The sequence below is a fragment of the Arabidopsis lyrata genome, assembly GCF_000004255.2.
Source record: "Arabidopsis lyrata subsp. lyrata unplaced genomic scaffold ARALYscaffold_7, whole genome shotgun sequence".
NCBI lineage: Eukaryota > Viridiplantae > Streptophyta > Magnoliopsida > Brassicales > Brassicaceae > Arabidopsis > Arabidopsis lyrata.
This window is the reverse complement of record NW_003302549.1, coordinates 18,136,930-18,154,911: the sequence shown is the minus strand read 5'-3', so window position 1 is coordinate 18,154,911 and position 17,982 is coordinate 18,136,930. Positions and strand designations below refer to the sequence as shown.

Below are 17,982 nucleotides of genomic sequence, written 5' to 3'. Positions count from 1 at the left end.
ATTCTTGTAAATTCCTAGGCATATAAGGATTATGATGCTCATATAACTATGATTTTTGTCTTCTAGATCATGTTCTCTTATAATGTTCATATAGAGACGCTAAATTTTGACAAATGATCCATGATTACGTATTTATCATTTCGGTTCTTTACTTGACTATAATTTTTTTATGGTATCTTTGTTGATGTGGAAAGAGATGCATGCATGTCAACACTTGTGGTTTATATAAACTTATAACCATGTATCATGTATTACATGTAGTTCTTATCGAGTTATGTCGTCATCTCCCAATGGAAACGAATCCAACCATTATCTGGCTAAACCAACTTTTGAATCTGTAAGTCATGACCTCAACACCCGTGAATGGGATGACCTTATAGAAAAATCAGATATTAGCAGTCAGTCTCTGCCAACAGAAGACGTGGAACCTATCCAGCCTCTGCCACCAATTCAATTTATGACACATACCTCCAAAACAAAGCGGCCTGTCACAGAGGATTACATGGTTCAATGTGCCGATTGTAAGAAATGGAGGCTCATACCTTCGATGCAACACTACAAAACAATCAAAGAAACACAACTTCAAACCCCCTTTGTCTGCGAGAGAGCATGTGCTTGGACGCCAAACATGTCTTGTAATGTTCCTCAAGATGGAACAACATGTGATACATGGTCTAACATCCCTCCCATACCCACCGGCTGGTCACGCTCGGTGTATATTAGAAGTGATTCCACAAAATTTGCAGACGTGTAAGTTCTTTTAGCCCATTTTTACTCTTCTTTTCAATGATGTCAAATCATAAAGATTTTCTTATAATTGGTTTTCTTATTGTCATTCAGATATTATTTTCCTCCATCAGGAGAGAGGCTACGATCATCAGCTGATGTCCGAAGGTAATATTTTCTAATAAGTTATGTAATTTATAGAAAGCCGATAGGTTGACACTCTTTGAATTCCTAGTTTAGGATAATATTTAGGCGTTCCATCTCTTTGTTTCCTTTTCCAATAGTCTTTTGGTTTTACGTCTGACTTAGGGATGAGGATCGGTGTATCAATGTCTTACCATTTTGCAAACCAATGTATAGAATCATTTTGCAAATTAATTAACCTCATTTTTGGCTTGCAGTTTCTTGGACAACCACCCAGAATATGTGAGAGCAGGGGTGAATCCTTCTCAGTTCTCATTTCAGTTGCCGAAACCCCTGGACGAGAACTATGTGAAGAAGCGCACTCGACCAGTGAAACCAACAAAATCGTCAAAGGATAACAATTGTAAAAAGGACAAAAAATGAAACTTTAGTCATTATTTCATAGACAAATATAGTCTATGAGGACAAAAATTAAGTATTCATGATACTTTTAATTTATTTTGTGGTTTAAAGTAAGATTGTGAGTTTATTTGGACAAATTTAATAATGTTTTGTTGACAAGATTAGTTATTTTTTTGGTTCACAAATCTTGCTTTGTTTTTGCAAACCCTTTTGTCTATATTTTGTAGAGAATCCTAACCTAAATAATTTATTTTGCAAGAAATATTTTTATTTAAATTTTGTGATTTCTATGGATACTATGTAGTGTGCGTGGTATAATACAATACATAGCTTCCTAAGAAAAACAATGTTTGTGATTGTGGTATAAATAAATAGTGCTAAAAATATAATATAAATATAATGTATGTTTACATAAGCATTAAAAGTTTTATAGGGTTTAAGACTACTCTTCACTTGCCTGATTTGAAATCGACTCAATACTCTCCTTCTCCACCATATTAAAGATTCAGGCACCAATTAACGACTCATGAAACTCGTTTTTTTTGTAGCTTTCACAATGTGTTATGATTTTTCGACTTCTTATGTTAGGCTCAGCCCGATAGATTTTATTGCCTAAAGAAAAATAAGTCATTTATCCCATTATAAAAAAATGTTAAAACAATTTCAGGATTCCAACTTAATAGAGTCGTTTAGCCCACCACATCATAAATTTGACTAAACGGAATAAATAAACAGAGTTAAGTATCCGCTGAAAATCTCGTTTTATAGGTTATCATCTATTTTTAACTAAGACGTAACACCGTTAGTTTATTCCGTCAGTCAAACTTAATGACTCGACTATTTTAGCAAAGTTAATGATTAAAATAAGAAGTCAACAAATGTTTACGATTTAATTGAAAAATCAAGAAAAATTGATTATATATTTCATCGAAACCAAAGTTGGAGACTGTTTTTAACACTTTTGTTTAGTTGAAAAAAACATTCCTGACATTTTTACGGAAATCTAAATTATATATAGTCTTTTTTTGTGTAAATGTAAAGTTTATTCAATAAAAAATCTGTTTTACAATAAATTCATCATAAAAATTGATAAAAATTTAAAAAAAAATCAGAAAAGTATATAGAGATGTGTAAACTAGTAATTATTGGTTTAAAATCAGAATCGAACAAGTTCCCAAGTGGGCACCAAACATCATGGCAAAAAGAGGTACCCTCACTAGATTTTACTTTCACCTTGTTAAGAGGTTTCGTTGTTGGTCTTTAGTTCAGAATTTTCCTCTACATCCACGACCCAGAGGAGGAGTTCCCATGGACTGACCATAACGAAGCATTACGCAACAGATTTTTATGGACCTAGTTGACCCACATTGAATCTCCGTATAAGCTTCAAGACACTAACCGAGTTAACCTCTGATATCAAACTTATCCCGAAACTACCCTTTTGTTTTGGCTTACAAACATCTTTCTTAGCAATCTTGTTTTTCTTGGGTTTAACTCAGGGTATGACTATAGAAAAGCTGAAATAAACTTTTAATTTCTTTAATGCACTTATTCGGCAAGAGGAAAGCGGATAGCCAACAATTTGTGAGACTTGAAAGTACAGAAAATGACCAACTAACTCCCCATTAACCTGAACAGAAAAAGAGGCAGTCCCAATACACAACTCGATCAAGTTAATAAAGCTTTCCGATAGATTCATGGACTTAAAAATATTAAACAAAAAAGGTTATTGCACAGAATCAAAAGCTTTAGAGATATCGATCTTAAGAACGCAACGACTAGAAGTTAACCCTTTGTGATAATCCTTCACTAGTAAACATTTTTTTTTAATATGTTATAAACAATTGACATATATTTGTTTTTATTAAAAGTTTAATTTACATATTTTGAAAGTCTCAAATATTTGTTAAACAATGGCAAATATTTGTTAAAAGAATTCATCTATCTCGCACACAACACGAATCCATATCTAATTTTAGAAAGAATTATACTTTGATTCTTTTTTTTTTTTCTGAACGGAACTTTGATTAATGGTAAGATTTGTTTTAAACACCAGTTTTTAATCCCAAAAGCACAAATATTCTCCCTAGTTAAAGCATGATATTATCTTTAGAGTGAATGTAAATTAAGAATTATTTTTGTAACAACAAATTTCATATTTATGCAAAATAAATAAAATTCAGTTTCTTTCTCTCTTCTCTTTCTCGGTTTCCCCATTTTCTGTCTAGACAACCACACCAACAAACAAATCTAAAAGCTTTGTCCGAATTGGCTCTGTCTCAAAAATGAGATTCTTAAATTAGCCACAACGATCTTTAGAGCCTTCGCTCAACGATCTCTGAAACCCTGGTTTGGTCTCTTCTTCTTCGTGTAACGATTCTTCTTCTTGATAATTTTAATCTTTGTTTCGGCTTTTTCGATGAAATTGTGTATTTTTGGATCTCGTCTCTATCAGCTCACGTTAGCTCGTTTGATGATATGATTATTGTTACTTCCGTTGCTCTGCTTTTTTCTCTGTTCTTTGATTATTGTTGATTGTGAGATTGAAATGTTCGAGGGTTTCTACTGTTTACTGTTCTTTACTCGTATCATTGTGTAAATTCATATACAAAGAGAAAAGCTCCATTGATGCTTAGCTTCTTCTGATGTTTTCTTGTTTATGTTCTCATATGATGTTAATAGAGAGACTAGTGAATCATTCTGTTTTCACTTGACATTGATTTCTCTAACCATTTATTACAGGTTGTTTTGTATGAGTATGTCGCAGTCGTACTATGAAAACAAATCCAATAACATAATGGAGGAAGGAAAGGTTGCTGTCCAAAGTTCGCGAGGATCGAGATCGTCTTCACCTAATGAGGTAGCTGAGGATAGAGGTGAGAATCAGTTGGTGGTTTATGACTTGAAAGGAAATGATACTGAAGAAGAAGTTCTACCGATTCAATCTCAGCTTCCGTCATCCAGAACACAGTGTCCCTCTATTGGGGCTTTTACGGTTCAGTGTGCAAGTTGTTTCAAATGGAGACTTATGCCTTCCATGCAGAAGTATGAAGAGATTAGGGAACAACTTCTTGAAAACCCGTTTTTCTGTGAAACAGCACGTGAATGGAAGCCAGATATTTCTTGCGATGTTCCTGCTGATATCTATCAAGATGGAACTCGTGTTTGGGCTATTGATAAGCCGAATATCTCTCGCCCACCCGCTGGATGGCAACGTTTATTGCGGATTAGAGGTGAAGGAGGTACCAGATTTGCCGATGTGTACGTCGTTACTCTTCTCTCATTTATGTCAAAGTAGTCTTTCCTCTTTAAACCATTGTATCAGCTTTCCTTATAAATCTTTTTTCCTGGTTGTTTTCAGCTATTATGTTGCTCCTTCAGGGAAGAAGCTTCGATCAACTGTGGAGGTCCAAAAGTTAGTTTCTCTAGCACTCCATTTCCACATTTTAGTTTTCGTAATTTATAATAAGCTGATACACTGGTTAATATGCACTTTTTCTGTTTCCTGATTTAGGATTTCTATCTATTCATTTCCTTTTCCTATAGAGTGCTTCGCTTTTGCGTCTGATTATATATAAGAATGAGGTCTCAGCGTTATAGGCAGTTATGAAAAATACAGAAACCCTTTCCTATGTTTTGTTGACTAACGAAAATGTGTTCACTGTGCAATGCCTAGAAATTGGTTAAAATGTCATCCCTATTTTCATTATACTTCACTGAAACAATTGAGATCAGCAACAATGGTAAAATAAAAGTTTAGTGATCTACCAATTCATTTTGTGATTTTCTTTTTTTGGCATCAAGTGATTACCAAATTGTTTTCAGTTACGTATAGCGAGTTTCTTTACACCCTTATAACCATTATTACTGGTTTGCAGGTACTTGAACGACAACCCCGAATACATGAGTGAAGGGGTGAAACTTTCACAGTTCTCGTTCCAAATCCCGAAACCGCTGCAGGATGACTATGTGAGGAAGCGCCCAGCTCGACTAGTGGATTCCATCGATAATACAAACACCCATGTAGCTAAAGAAGGTATGTTGCTTCTTTTCCCATGTTACTCTTCTATATCCAAAAACGACATTCTTGGCTAAATATTATTATAAGCTTGCAGATTATAAGTCTTTTGAAAACACTCCAGGTATGGATTTACAGAAATATAATTGTGGTTATCTTTTGTACCAAGGCTTTAGATTATTGATGTCATTTTCTCGGTCAGAGTGTATTTTACGTGTACTCAAACCAAACATTGGTGTCTTAGGGAACTTCTCAACAATAAAACGTCTTTGGTTCACTGCGATGAATATCAATTTCCACCAAATCCAACTTTTACAATTTTCTAACATTTCGGTTGTCTTGTTTTTTCCAGCTAATCCACTAGCATGGATCTCTCCAGATGATCATATAGCGTTGCAGCTAGGTACGCCAACCGAGTCTGGACTTTACAATTCACATGATCAACCATCGAAAAAGAGAAAAACATCAAAGCTATCGATCTTTGGCGCCAACGACGAACTTGCTGATAGATAATCTAGCTAGACAAGAGTGAGCTATCATCTTCTCTGGTATATAAACCGTCTTCTATCTTTGTTTTTTGGGTTTGTTTTATCGAAGAAACTGAGAGCATGTGGTTAGCTTGTTTTGTTGTGTATACCATCTATTTTGTTTTGCAGTGTAAGATACTTTCTATGAAGAAGATGGGCCCTTTTGGTTTTTGCTTCCAAATTACTGGATTTCATGGAACTTGAAGTTAATGTTTTTAAACCTAAAATTTGATTACACCAAATTCCATTATCTCACAAACCTACTAGAGGACTGAGACAAGAAAGCAGAAAGAGCAACTGAAGCAACAACTTAAAAGAAAAGAAAGATTTGTGCAAAGAATGTGACCTTCCTGGCAGATTATTCGTAAACCGATCGAGACAGTTGGTTGATCAAATTCGTGAATGTCGCAAAACTCCGCCACTTTCTTTGCTAAAGCTCTTTCCTGCTACCTCTTTTTATCTGTCACTCCCGCTATTAAGTTGTGCTTTCACCTTTTCAAAATAGCCTTTGCGCAAGTTCTTCGGAAACTAAGGTCACAAAATTATCATTTCCAAATTCCGATGGCTCAAATCCCTCAATTTTTCTTAACCATCGTTTAGTTTAGGCGAAACATACAAGGTAATGTGCAAGGTACCTTAGGTGAGTCACATACCATGCGCTTAGCATAACTTTTGAGCTTTCCATTTCACAAATGCTAGCCATCAATCCTTGTCTACTTTCCGAAGTGCGTATGAGTTGGAACGTTAATCTCAGGTTATTTTAGCGACATCCAAAAGATAATATTCCAAACAACCCTAGGGGAGATATAGCTGAAGCCATTAGTTTGGTACATACAGCAACAAAAGTACGCCATATCTCTAATCCGCGCAAAAGGCAGAAACAAAACTAACAACAAATCTGCCTTCTACTACTCTGCTTCGTGGATTCCCTATTTGCTGATGGTGGGCTCCTGTCTCCCGTGCTTAAGCCTTATCATCGGAACCAAGTGACAGGAGCGGGAGTAGTACTGACTTGAGGAAGCTGCGGAATCATACAGTTTTGTTGTTGCTGCCACTGATGCAAGCCAAAACCATAGGTGGGCTCTTGGTGCTGTCCTTGTTGCGGAAAAGATAGAGTGGTACTTCCACTATCTTCTTCTATCTCATTGGCTGCTTCATCCATTACCGCATCCTCACCTGTTTCATCCAACTCAGTAATCTCTAGTGTACGCGGTTGTTGGAAGGTTCCTATGGACTGAGAGTAAGTAGACTGAGAAGGATTCCAGCAAACAACTGCTTGGCATTTGTTGGATCTCTGATCTTCATAGTGATTATCATCAGCTATTGATACATCGCGAAGAAATCTATCTGCACAAGAAAACAAGAAATGTGAACATTCAGAATTTAGACACACCCATCCATATGTTGTCAAGATTCTGGATCACAAGTTAGAGGCAAACAGTGGCTTTCAAACATTGAAGACAAACTAAACGAACCATAACAAAATCGGAAACCAAGACACAGCATATAAACTATAGATTAGTAGTATAGTTTCTCAGGTTTTCCTACAAATCTTTTCACAATCTTATAAGATTATCTGCACTGTTTGGTGAAACTTATCGAGACATCCCAAATGCCGAAGATAGCCTTACTTAATGAGCTAGGCCATTGCTATGACATAGTAGTTTCTAAGGTTAAGCTACAAGACCTTTCACAATCTCATTACTGAATAAAGTTGAGAAAACTCATCAGTAATTCACTTCAACCACATAGTTAAACCTAATCCTAAAGCATTGGTTCAATCATAACATCAACAAATGAAAGAAACTTACTCTTAAACCCAGAAATCAAGTCTCTATCAACAAATAGGTTTCCAGAAGAAGGCTGCTGATAATGAAGAGGCTTAAATAGAACAATTGCTCTCTCATCGTTCACCGGCTCAAGCTCAATATCTTCCGCGACGGTATCTTGCATCGGCAAATCAACTTCCTCTTCCTCCATAATCGGTGGCAAATCCACATCCTGAATCAAGATAATATATACCAATTCATCATGATGATCAAGAATTCTAGGGTTTTCAAAAACTCAGAAAGAGAATTTACCAGACGACGAATCTTCCTGGCGGGAGAAGAGACGGAAAAATCAGAGAATTCGTCGTTAACTCTGTCAATGTCTTTCCTCTTCATCGACAAGCGCTCGTTCTCCTCCATTCTTCGTTTATTCAACGGCAAGTGAAGCTTTTTAGCAGAGATAATGATAAAATTCTGGACAAGTAAGAAGAAGCGACATGTATAGAAGAAGAAGAAGAAGAAGAAGAAGAAGAAAAAGTGGTCTTTCTCAGCTTCTCTAGAGGAATCCAGAAGTCTGAAAGCATAAACTGTCTCTTTCATGAAATTTCCGGTTTTGTTTTTGGTATAGAGATTTCCGGTTTGGGTTATACCATCCCAACATTTCCATATTTGTTCTCCATGTTTTGTAAGTGGTACAATAAAACTTCTATAAATTGATGCTTTTACAAACTAATAAATTATTCGGGATCGGTATAAAAAATAATACAAATCGAAAACTTAATAAGATAATAATTTTTTTAAAACATCTTTTATAAACATATGATCTTATTAATTAATAATTGTATAAAATTATTAATATATATAACTTTATATATATATATATAATAGTAATTTATATATGTCGTATTACATGTAAATAATTTAGTGAATATGATTCTAGTATTGTTTGTCTTTCTTAAATTTGTGTTCATTCTTGGTACAACTCAATTCTAATTTTTTTACTACATTGAAATTTTTTTTGTGTTGGTTTATAAACTTAATAATTGTTTTTCTACTTGTACTTGGTTTTTTCAGAAAGATATCGATTATAAAGAAAAAATTACTTTTTATATAGATTTTTTCTTAAAAATTATAAAATTAAGAAAATCTCTCTATAAATTAATTAAATTAATACCTTTATAAATTAATAGAAATTTTCGGTCCCGACATTAATAATTTATAGAGGTTTTACTATTGTTGTTTTTTTTGTTTTGTTGTTAGGAGATTTTGTAGTTTTAGATATGGGGAAATTCCGGAAAAAGACATTCATTTATTTTTTGGTTGTTTAAAAACCAAGGTTGTTGTGTTGGAATAAAAATACTTCATTTAAATATATTTTATATAAAAATATTTCGTCTTTGAATGATGGTGGACACAACAACTGTTAACTGATGTTACAGAATAATTTGACGGCGATATATTTCAACCCCACATATTTAAATAGATATATACAATCTATTTACAAAATTTTACTAATGTTTTGTTTTAGTCTGTTGGTAACATTTGGGTTGATTAACCTCAGAACCTGTGTTCGAATCCACCTCCAACTCTGTTTGATTGATTTTTTTTCTTCCATTTTGCTTCAATTTTAAATAGAGTGTTCAATTTCTCTTTATCTTTTCATAACCAAATCCCATGAGCTAGAAATTGAGGGGAATGAAGATTAACAAACAAAAAATTAAGAAACAAAAATCGCAAGAGAAAGTTTCCAATTGTAAATGTCCATGAGCACCTTTTCCATGCATTCCCATCCGCAGATGCACAACCTTCAACGACGATGAGCTCCTCCACATCTCCGATATGGCGTTCGATACCTATTCGGATTTGGTAAACAATCACCCAGACCAAAGCCGCTAGAAGATAAAGTTAAATTAGTTCTCATCATAACCAAACCATACACCTAAATTAGACACATGCTTTTTCATGTTGAATTGGTTTCTGAAGCATTAAAAAAATCAAAATGCTAGTATTTTGTAGGATATCAACCCGGGTTTTGCAGAATATTCAACCCACATATTACCACCAGACCAAAAAATTAAACTTGTGGGGTTAAAATTTAACGCCGCTAAATGATTCTGTAACGCCCGTTAACAGCTATTAAATCGTGTATTCGAATCCACTAATAATTCAAATATTTGGTATTTTAATACCAAATATATCTAAATGAAATATTTTTATTCCAACTAAAAACTTTGGGTATTACATAGCCAAATAAAAAATAGATAAAAGTTTTTGGGATTTTTTTCTTTTAGTTAGGGTTTAGCTTTTGAGTAGTTTTTATTGTACATGTACATTTTTATCCTCTTCAAAATCCTTTATTTACATTCATTTCATTGCATTTATGAAATAAAAAAGAAAATCAAAGTTAAATTCACAAAAAAAATATTGCCTCTTGACACACAATCTCTCCATTTTCGAGGAAAACAAATCAAAATTAAATTTGATGATGGAATGTAAATTTTCTATAGTTATCATAGGAGAGATAGGGACAGAGATGACAGCGGCAGCGGCGTATTGGTTGTTTTCGTGGTCGTGGAGTAGATAAGTTGCGGAAGTGGGGAAGAATTTGGATAAAAGTGCATAGATGAAAGAATTTGAGTTATGATCGTATTAATGCCATTAATGTTAATAACCCACTTGTTACTACGCGATTTCTAAGTATTTTTATAAAGATTATATATATATATATATATATATATATATATATATATATATCTATTTATTTACATAAAGTTAAAATTTAACGCTTTTTACTAATTCTGTAATGTTTGTTAACGGTTGTTAAGTCGCAGATTTGAGAGCTTTGGTGCGAATTTGTGGTGTCTTGGGATGTCTAGATGCATTGAATAAGCATCCAAAACACAACAACAATGAAAGGGAAACAATTGTTGGAACTTTAACTCTCTCGGTCCAAATAAGGCAAGTTCAGCTTATGGTGATTCTCGTGATCATGTGAGGTTTGGTGCAATTAGGCTCGTGTATTGGGGCTTGTAGACGAAGTGAACTGAAAACTCTCATGGGCGCCAAACATAATTCTCCAATGATCCATTTAAGAAAAGATCCAAATCGGGTAGGAATTGGCCCACGGGGTGGAGTAAAAAGATAACTCTTAATCTGGCTCGAACCAAGGGTGTTTAACTATATTATTCTTCATAAAATAGGCAAATTTTTGATGGATTTCAAAACCCACTCCATTAGGTTGAGTAGAACTTGATTTAGTCCAATACTCCATGTTGGCTCGGTGTGGGTGGTATGGTGATTGTACAGGATGGTTTGGTCAGTTCCTCATCAAACATGGTATTGAAGCGTATATCAGAAGTGAAGGATCCACAAGCTGGGATGCTTTCCTGACAAACATATAACTTATATGTCAATTTCTCGACATAATACACACTGAAACAGAACTATAGGTAGGCATTAATAAAGTAGACAAACCTCTCTTTTTTTTGTTATTCTCTTCTGTTTTTATTTATATGTCCGGCCAACAAAAGTCATAGAGTAAACATTGAGGCTCAAAGGAACAATAATTCTTGGACCCTTCAAGGTCTTTCTTACACCAAAAATTTTTGTTACCGCGATCATCATCACCATCACATCCAATGAGACGTAGAGGTATCCAACACGAGCAGTTTCTGTGCCATTGCTGGACTTGCAGACCGCAACTGCCATTTCATTAATATCTTCAATTGAAAGTATCATAACACTATGAAGTGTAGTAAACAACACTTCATTATTATCAAGCGGTGGATGATCTTGTAAACAATCAACGTCACTGTTTCTGGGTTATTCCCTTAGAATCGCATGGGTTGTGACGATGAATCTCAATGCATCATGTTGGTTGTAACCGTAGCACTAATGTTCGTTTTGATTATTATCTATCATTTTCAACAGCTTTTGCAAATAATCACATATAAACATTATGATATCATATTGTTGTGAAAATGAAGGATCACCAACAAAATCATGTATGTTGTAGTAAGATTGATTTTTTTCTATTTAGCTAAAAAAGATCACAACAATAATTTGGATATCACATTGTTGACTTGTTGTATAATAGATGTTCAGCAATAAAATCATGTATGATTTTCTGACATTTGGCAATTCTAATATTTGTATGAGTCATATTTCAGCTCTCACACCCATCTCAATGTCCCTTCACCGCTTTCTTAATAAAAGTTTAGCTTCGGCGTAACTTTAATTTTTCAAACGGTAAAATTACAGTCCTGATCCGGTGGATGTTGTAGAAGGATAATTTCTACGAAATAGAGAAAAGAATGTAAATATAATGGGTTAAATTCACGCTTTAACAACTTATCATTTTCTTAAACTCGGAGAATATGGTACGATGATCTGAGGAGTCCAATCAAAATTTCTTGTTGGATATGGGCTTTCGCCCCATCAACACCCGCTCGGCCCATTAAAAGAGAAAGACCCCTTCCTCTGAACGTTGACTTTTAACCCGTCCCATAAACCAAAAAGCGGCCCGACCGTACCATTTCTCCACCGCCATTGAGCACATGTGAAGAAAGAGTCCCACATCAATGCCGAAGAGGATCGAGGTATCACATCACCAGTTATAAAAGTGGGAGACCTAGTGTCAGTAGAAGCATTGTTAACTAGAGTGGGAGTTAGGAATAATACCCGATTTTATCTCTAAAACACTGAGGTCGACGCTTCGACTAGTCTAGTTCACTTATTTGTGTTTAGCCGTCCTGGATATTTTAGTCTATCTGTAATTTGCCGATCCCTGGTAAAATTCAATAAGAAGTTTTTTGTTTTTGTCCTTTTGTTTACTTCTCCTAAGTTTGAAATCGGCTTATTGATCAACATTTCTCACTCGAAGTCTCGAACCATATATCCGAACCGGTATGGTATCTGTACTCGAATCTTTACGTACAACTCTTAAAAGAAAGCCCAAAAAACCAACGTGACTTAGTCTGATCATACATAAACATTCCCTTTATGACTTAACCACTTGACCATACATCCCCGCTTGGTCAAGTTTCTTGGTAATTTCATTTCACTTGGTCATGACTTAATTCTTCATCATTCACCCAATTCGAACTAAACCACTATTTTGATCACCTCTTTTAAGTTGAGATCTGATTCACAAGTAACATTTCTTTGACCAAAATCCAATAGACCGGTATCGTTATCGCGGAATATAGGTGTCAATTGTACGAAACCGGTGAGATAAAACCGTTATTCCAAAATGGCCAATAAAACCGGTTGATAAACCGATATTTAAAGCCAAAGATAGTAAACCGAAACCAACATAGCCAATGAAACCGGTAGAAGATAATCCAATCTTTAAAGCTCGCTCCCACTTAACATTTCCCTTATCTCTCTCTCTCCACTCCAATGGGGACTCTCACCAGCGTCGCTTTTGCAGCTGCCGTTAACATCAGATTCCGATCATTTCACCGGGAAAACATTAAGACAGCAACAAAGCTGCCCAAATGGCAAAAGAGAATCTTTTTCTCTTCTACAGAGGATTCTCATAGATTTAGGATTGCAAAGTGTTTAGGCACTGACGAAAACAGTAACAGAGACAACAGTGTCGGAGATAACGGAGAAACCCACAAGTCGTCGGTTGTTAAAACGGCGTCGCGTGAAGAAGAAGATGACGAGACAAGTAACAGTAGTTCTACTACAAGCAGCAGCAACGAGTTCGGTTCCGACAAGACTTCAATGGTACACACACACGCTCTTATGTTCCCTTCTTGTCCTGATTACAATTGTAGGAATTGAATCCTAATCTTGCTTTATTTCAGTTTGTTTCTTGTTATCATTGGAGTTTCATATGCAAATTAGTTATAGCTTCTCTATTTGGTTGATGTTGTACATTGTAAAGAGAATTTTTTTTTTCCCCTGTTTGGTGGTTATCAAAAGCAAAAGCAAATCTTTTTAATGGAAAATTGAGTTCAAGGAAGGGACTGTTACACATTTCATGCGAAATAAAGATCTAAAACTAGGATTTAAAGCCATGAAATTGGTTGATTTCGTAGGTTGTTAGAATCAATCTCTTAAACATTGTGTTAGTAAGAGTACAAGTTTGGTTTTTTTTTTTGTCTCAGCCATCAAGTGATTCGTCTGTTGATCCAACGTACAGCAGCTTCCAAATAGATTCGTTTAAGTTGATGGAGCTTCTTGGACCTGAGAAAGTAGATCCTGCTGATGTCAAGTTAATAAAGGACAAGCTTTTCGGTTATTCGACATTTTGGGTGACGAAAGAAGAGCCATTTGGGGACCTTGGAGAGGGAATACTCTTTCTTGGGAACTTGAGAGGAAAGAAGGAAGATGTTTTTGCAAAACTTCAGAGAAAACTAGTTGAAGTTGCTGGCGATAAATATAATTTATTTATGATTGAGGAGCCTAACTCTGAAGGACCAGATCCTCGTGGTGGTGCTCGTGTTAGCTTTGGTTTGCTTCGTAAAGAAGTCTCGGAGCCAGGACCAACCACACTCTGGCAGTATGTAATTGCTTTAATACTGTTTCTCTTGACAATTGGTTCCTCTGTGGAGCTAGGAATTGCTTCTCAGGTACTCGTTTTCCCAGAAGCACTACATCATTATGTCATTGATCTGTTATTCTTAAATGCAATAATGGAAATTACTTGATTCAACAGATTAACCGCTTACCTCCTGAGGTGGTAAAGTATTTCACCGATCCAAATGCTGTTGAACCACCTGATATGGAGCTCCTGTATCCATTTGTAGACGCTGCTTTGCCTTTGGCATATGGTGTATTGGGAATACTTTTGTTTCATGTAAGTTTAAACTTGTGAGTTGCTACCGTATTGTTTTTTTTTTTTATTATAAATGTTCGGTGATGTTGCTTTGAAATTCATATCAAGCAGACATGTTCCTTGGTGGAATTACAAACTTTCAGTACTTCGTTTAGAGAGTTATTATACCTATGACTTGTTTTTTTTACAGGAATTAGGGCACTTTCTGGCTGCAGTTCCAAAGAAAGTTAAGCTTAGCATTCCTTACTTCATTCCAAATATTACACTCGGCAGCTTTGGGGCAATCACACAGGTAATATTCCTAATCATGTCTTTTAAGTTTAGGGGATGAACTCTATGTATCCTTCTACTTCTCTTTTTCAATGCATTCATCTGCTTTCCTCTGTGACCAGCTGAACATTTTGAAGTGTTTCGAAGACAACACTATTGACTAATGTAGTAGCGTTAGTAATCCTTTTACTTGATTTGTACAGTTTAAGTCGATTCTTCCCGACCGGAGTACAAAAGTTGACATTTCGCTAGCTGGTCCATTTGCTGGAGCTGCACTCTCAGTATCCATGTTTGCTGTTGGTCTGTTCCTATCTACAGCACCGGATGCAGCTAACGACCTGGTCCAGGTTCCCAGCATGTTATTTCAAGGTTCATTACTTCTTGGACTCATCAGCAGAGCAACTCTGGGATATGCGTAAGCTCTCCACAGCTAGCGACTGTTCACCCTAAACGAAAAAATCTAACTCCAATGTCCATTTCTATTTTCCTATTGATTACAGAGCTTTGCATGCTGCGACAGTTTCAATCCACCCGCTTGTAATTGCTGGATGGTAGCGTCTTATGCCTTGGCTTATGCTTCTATCAATCATCAGCAATTTTGACAATTTTGACAATTTTGTCTTACTTTGAAATTTGATTGTTAGGTGTGGTTTAACAACAACAGCATTTAATATGCTTCCGGTTGGATGTTTGGATGGAGGAAGAGCTGTACAGGTACTTCTCTTATATAAGAAATGGTGCATACTCTATTCAAAAATTAGAAACCTTATGTTGCTTAGTGAAGTTTTTTTTGTTACAAAGTCTCAAACCAATCCCGACTAATATCAAGAAAAATGCTTCTTCCAAGTCTGTCTTGTCATTAAAACAATCCCGACTCGTATCAAGGAAATTTTGGTTACAAAGTCTGAGAAAAATCCCAACTCTTATCAAGGAAAATACTACAGTTGATTCAAGTGTAAAGTGTTATATATCCTGAAAAGTAGTGTAGTTTAGATGAAGTATGAACCAGAAAGGGTCTGAGATATTCATATAAGAGGTCAAATTGTTGACATTGTCAATCGGCATGAATCTTGTGCAGGGCGCATTCGGGAAAAATGCATTGGTTACATTTGGTTTGTCAACCTATGTAATGCTTGGACTCAGAGTGGTATGTTCAACCTGTTTGTTTTTTTTGAACCATCCCCTTTGCGTTGTGCTCTCAAAGACTCAAACCTGTTTATTGATTGCTCTGGCATTTTCTTATCAGCTCGGCGGTCCTCTGGCACTTCCTTGGGGACTCTATCTACTAATCTGCCAGGTACCCAGAATTTCATAACTCGGTAACTTCAACTATAAGAGTCAGCTATAAAAGCTGTTTCTAAGCAGTACGTACTATGTTTTGAACAGAGGACACCTGAAAAACCGTGTCTAAACGACGTGACCGAGGTTGGAACATGGAGGAAAGCCCTTGTCGGGACTGCAATAATCCTGGTGATTTTGACGCTCCTGCCTGTATGGGACGAACTCGCAGAAGAGGTAGGCATAGGGCTTGTAACTACATTTTGATGTTGTCTTCTGTCTTTGAACAGATGTTGTAGTTAGGGCCAATTCGCAGCAAATTTTTTTTTTTTGGTAATATTTAGATTGCCAGATATAATGAGCCATGTCTGTACACTGTAAGTGTAAGCTAATGAAAAAATATTTACATGTAACTACTTAAATTCATTCTTCAAATATTGTACTTCCTGTTGACTCCAAAATAGCATATAATATATTTCTAAAATGGCATATTACATTGTAAAAAAAAAAAAAAGTTTACCAACGGGATAGTGTATAAAATAATGTTTAACAAACTAAAATTTACATTGAAATTTTCTTTGAACATATAAATAACTTTCAAGTTAGCTTTGGACAAAAAAATAATATATATCTTTCAAGTTTATCTTGTGGTTTTGTCAATGCTTTGGAGATCAGGACTGAATTGGCCGGTGGGACTAGTATAAGAGAACTTTCCAAAACATACATTTGACTGCATGTATATAGAATTAAAAACATTGATTTTTTTTTTTTTTAAAAAACTTTTACTTAAGAACATTTCTCGTATTCTTTGAGCTCATTGCAAACGATTCTTGTAGTCTAAGAGCTCGACTACCTGATCTTTTCTCGTCTCCATGAACTTAAAACATTATATTTTTTAGGCCTGGACGTTCGGTTATCGGATCGGATTCGGATCGGTTTTCCCAGATTTCGTTTTTTTTATATAGATTCTAATATCCATACGGATAATTATAGAATTCGGATCAGTTTCGTTTTGGATATTTCGGGTTTCGGATCGGTATGGATATGATATTCAATATCCGATTTAACCAAAAAATCTAAAAATAATCCGAACAATTCGAAAACCGCAAAACAAAACTGAAGTGACTAGTTGAACAAACATAAAACCATAGCAAACCATATAGTTTTGAAACCAAAGTGAGACATAAAACCATGCCAATACATCAAAGTTATAAAACGAAGGTAAACCATAACATCCTAAAGATTAAAGAAGTAGGAAAATCAAGATTAGGGAAGTGGATCCCATATTACTGGGGAAATCGAAATAAGGGAAGTTGATCTCGTATTGCTAGGGACTAAGGTTCTAGAGAAGAGTTCGGATGTTTTCGGATACCCATCGAATATCGATCGGATCGGATATTATCCGATATTCGATGGATATAAAAATCGATAACCGATCGGTTATTCTCTCGGATGCGGTTCGGGTTTTAATCCGATTTTTCGGTTCGGATCCGGTTTGGATTTTCGGTTTCGGATTAAACGCCCAGGCCTAATATTTTTATTGTATAATGGTGGACCCAAAAATGTTTTTACTAAGTGCAAGTCATATAAAAAATAGTTTTAAATAAATATAATCTAAAAAACTTTAATATAAGAACATACTCTACATATATTTTTAGCAAAACTATTTTCTTTTTCAAATCATTTTAAGTTAATAATAAGAGATAATTATTTATAATACATAATTAGATAAATACTCAAATAAATGCTGAAAATGATAAGGTTTTTTAAAATAACATGTTCTGAAAATATATATAATTCATTAAAAATGATATATATATATATATTAAATGAAGAAAACTGCTCTACTATTTAATCTAATGAGTTCAAATTTAAGTAAATTCAATTTAAAAAAAGTAGAAAGGGGCGTATTCTAGGTTCTAAGGTCAATTAAAAAAAAAAAAAAGAATCAAACAACTTATTTTCAAATTTTTACATATTAATTCAAAAAAAGTTATATGTTTTGGCTGAAGTTAGATAATAGAGTTATTTTTTTTATGTATTATTTTTTTTTTTTTTTAA

General features: G+C 34.9%; 4 protein-coding genes across 5 annotated transcripts; 3 read left to right on the top strand and 1 right to left on the bottom strand.

Moving 5' to 3' along the window:
• The first annotated feature begins 207 nt into the window (after positions 1-207).
• LOC9306498 (putative methyl-CpG-binding domain protein 12) lies at positions 208-1,347 on the top strand. Its single transcript, XM_002870381.2, has 3 exons — positions 208-750; positions 841-894; positions 1,128-1,347. The coding sequence occupies exons 1-3, from the start codon at positions 275-277 to the stop codon at positions 1,291-1,293; spliced, it is 696 nt and encodes a 231-aa protein (XP_002870427.2). The 5' UTR covers positions 208-274; the 3' UTR covers positions 1,294-1,347.
• A 2,113-nt stretch (positions 1,348-3,460) lies between these two features.
• Positions 3,461-6,052, top strand: LOC9304487 (methyl-CpG-binding domain-containing protein 2). Of its 2 annotated transcripts, none has more exons than XM_021018608.1 (5): positions 3,461-3,621; positions 4,015-4,533; positions 4,634-4,687; positions 5,151-5,308; positions 5,643-6,052. In XM_021018608.1, exons 2-5 carry the CDS (start codon positions 4,025-4,027, stop codon positions 5,801-5,803), a joined length of 882 nt encoding a protein of 293 aa, XP_020874267.1. In that variant the 5' UTR covers positions 3,461-3,621; positions 4,015-4,024; the 3' UTR covers positions 5,804-6,052. The 2 variants fall into 2 exon arrangements, with proteins under 2 accessions (XP_020874267.1, XP_002870426.2); XM_002870380.2 differs by having other exon boundaries at positions 3,461-3,642.
• Positions 6,053-6,477: 425 nt separating this feature from the next.
• LOC9306497 lies at positions 6,478-8,139 on the bottom strand. Its single transcript, XM_021018609.1, has 3 exons — positions 7,899-8,139; positions 7,629-7,818; positions 6,478-7,164 (listed from the first exon to the last, which is right to left on the bottom strand). The coding sequence occupies exons 1-3, from the start codon at positions 8,004-8,006 to the stop codon at positions 6,791-6,793; spliced, it is 672 nt and encodes a 223-aa protein (XP_020874268.1). The 5' UTR covers positions 8,007-8,139; the 3' UTR covers positions 6,478-6,790.
• Positions 8,140-12,943: 4,804 nt separating this feature from the next.
• Positions 12,944-16,374, top strand: LOC9304486 (probable zinc metalloprotease EGY1, chloroplastic). Its single transcript, XM_002870379.2, has 10 exons — positions 12,944-13,319; positions 13,703-14,167; positions 14,254-14,394; positions 14,564-14,665; positions 14,847-15,058; positions 15,144-15,194; positions 15,288-15,357; positions 15,722-15,790; positions 15,890-15,940; positions 16,030-16,374. The coding sequence occupies exons 1-10, from the start codon at positions 12,987-12,989 to the stop codon at positions 16,186-16,188; spliced, it is 1,653 nt and encodes a 550-aa protein (XP_002870425.1). The 5' UTR covers positions 12,944-12,986; the 3' UTR covers positions 16,189-16,374.
• Positions 16,375-17,982: the final 1,608 nt, after the last annotated feature.

Coding starts and splice junctions, on each gene's coding strand:
- LOC9306498 (XM_002870381.2), top strand. CDS start 275: ATGTCGTCATCTCCCAATGGAAACGAATCCAACCATTATCTGGCTAAA. Junction 751..840: donor TCCACAAAATTTGCAGACGT/GTAAGTTCTTTT, acceptor ATTGTCATTCAG/ATATTATTTTCCTCCATCAG. Junction 895..1,127: donor TCATCAGCTGATGTCCGAAG/GTAATATTTTCT, acceptor TTTGGCTTGCAG/TTTCTTGGACAACCACCCAG.
- LOC9304487 (XM_021018608.1), top strand. CDS start 4,025: ATGAGTATGTCGCAGTCGTACTATGAAAACAAATCCAATAACATAATG. Junction 4,688..5,150: donor TCAACTGTGGAGGTCCAAAA/GTTAGTTTCTCT, acceptor ACTGGTTTGCAG/GTACTTGAACGACAACCCCG. Junction 5,309..5,642: donor CACCCATGTAGCTAAAGAAG/GTATGTTGCTTC, acceptor TGTTTTTTCCAG/CTAATCCACTAGCATGGATC.
- LOC9304486 (XM_002870379.2), top strand. CDS start 12,987: ATGGGGACTCTCACCAGCGTCGCTTTTGCAGCTGCCGTTAACATCAGA. Junction 13,320..13,702: donor GTTCCGACAAGACTTCAATG/GTACACACACAC, acceptor TTTTTGTCTCAG/CCATCAAGTGATTCGTCTGT. Junction 15,791..15,889: donor TAATGCTTGGACTCAGAGTG/GTATGTTCAACC, acceptor TTTTCTTATCAG/CTCGGCGGTCCTCTGGCACT.
- LOC9306497 (XM_021018609.1), bottom strand. CDS start 8,006: ATGGAGGAGAACGAGCGCTTGTCGATGAAGAGGAAAGACATTGACAGA. Junction 7,819..7,898: donor CCAGGAAGATTCGTCGTCTG/GTAAATTCTCTT, acceptor ATCTTGATTCAG/GATGTGGATTTGCCACCGAT. Junction 7,165..7,628: donor CTTGATTTCTGGGTTTAAGA/GTAAGTTTCTTT, acceptor TTTCTTGTGCAG/ATAGATTTCTTCGCGATGTA.